This window comes from Emiliania huxleyi, assembly GCF_000372725.1.
Source record: "Emiliania huxleyi CCMP1516 unplaced genomic scaffold EMIHUscaffold_9872, whole genome shotgun sequence".
In the NCBI taxonomy this organism is placed as follows: Eukaryota; Haptophyta; order Isochrysidales; family Noelaerhabdaceae; genus Emiliania; species Emiliania huxleyi.
The window spans coordinates 1-1,146 of record NW_005194714.1 but is presented as its reverse complement, the minus strand read 5'-3'; the positions used below and the strand labels follow the sequence as shown (position 1 = coordinate 1,146).

The 1,146-nt window shown below is 67.5% G+C and overlaps 1 protein-coding gene across 1 annotated transcript; it reads left to right on the top strand.

Moving 5' to 3' along the window:
• The first annotated feature begins 511 nt into the window (after positions 1-511).
• On the top strand, positions 512-1,106 carry EMIHUDRAFT_374566 (hypothetical protein). The gene has a single exon (XM_005756178.1). It carries the CDS (start codon positions 662-664, stop codon positions 923-925), a length of 264 nt encoding a protein of 87 aa, XP_005756235.1. The 5' UTR covers positions 512-661; the 3' UTR covers positions 926-1,106.
• The last annotated feature ends 40 nt before the right edge of the window (positions 1,107-1,146 follow it).

The window sequence follows — 1,146 nt, the reverse complement described above, 5'->3', positions numbered from 1 at the left end:
CCCCCATTCGCCGGGATAGCCATCACACCGTTCTCAAGGTCCAGGCAGCTGGCCCAGCCCCTGGCGCTCCGGGTAACGAGCCGGTCCACCCCCCCCGAGCGGCCGGGTTGTAGGTTCTGCTCTCCCCGGCACGTCACGCCACAGAAGCCCGCCCCCCATCCCGGCTCGTTGTGCTGGGTGTCTCGACCCACATACTGGATGTGGGCCCTGGTCAGCCCCGAGCCCGGGTGCGGGGCCGCCCACACCAGCACCCAGTCCGCCCTGAAGCCGCCCTTGTCGTCAAGGAAATAGACCCACACCGGTCCGCCTATCCCCCCGGGTGCCGCCTCGTTCAACTCGTCGAGGTCCGCGGCCCGCATCGACGCCAGATCCTCGGGGTCCAGCGGTCCACCCTGATGCGCACTTGGAGCACTTGGAGTGCAGTCATTAACCGCACATCCGGATTCGTATTTTTTTTGTGAGGGCTCCTTGTTTTTTTTGTCGATCCGACATTTTTTTGGGGTAAGGTATGGTGGTCACGCATAGGCTCTGTCGCTCGCCGAGGCCCTCGCTCCTCTCCGCCGCGGCGAGGGCGGCTGGGGGGTGGGCCCGGCCGTGCTCGTCGGCGGCGGACGGGACGGCGGCGGAGGCGGCGGTTGGCGACGGCGGGCTCACCGCGCGCATGCAGCGCGAGCTGAGGGCGCTGCAGCCCGGCGCAGGCCTCGACGCGCCTCTGCCAAAGGCGAGCGGAGGCGGGTGGGTGGACCCGACCGGGCTGCGACGAAAGTCGCCCGACCACGAGCTCCCTCCCTACGCGGAGGCCAGCTTCCGCACCCTCACGTTTGTGATGACGCGCGCACCGCGGCTCGCAGACTTTCCGCGCGAACCGACGTACCGGCGGGACTCGATTGACCTGCTGTTCCGCCACTACTACAAGAGGCCGTAGCGGGCGCAGACCCGGCAGCAACGCCGCGCCGCGGGCTGTACCAACCAGTGTGTGGCTTTATTTGCGCGCGTTCGGGCGAGCCTTTTCGTGTGCGGTGCGTGTCAGTCGCGAGTCGAGGTGCCGCGTTCGCGCTCCACGTCATCACGCGCACGCTCGAAAACCTATGTATCACCGTTAACCGAAAAAAATCACCGGCACGCGGCAGAGGACCGGTTCCCGGA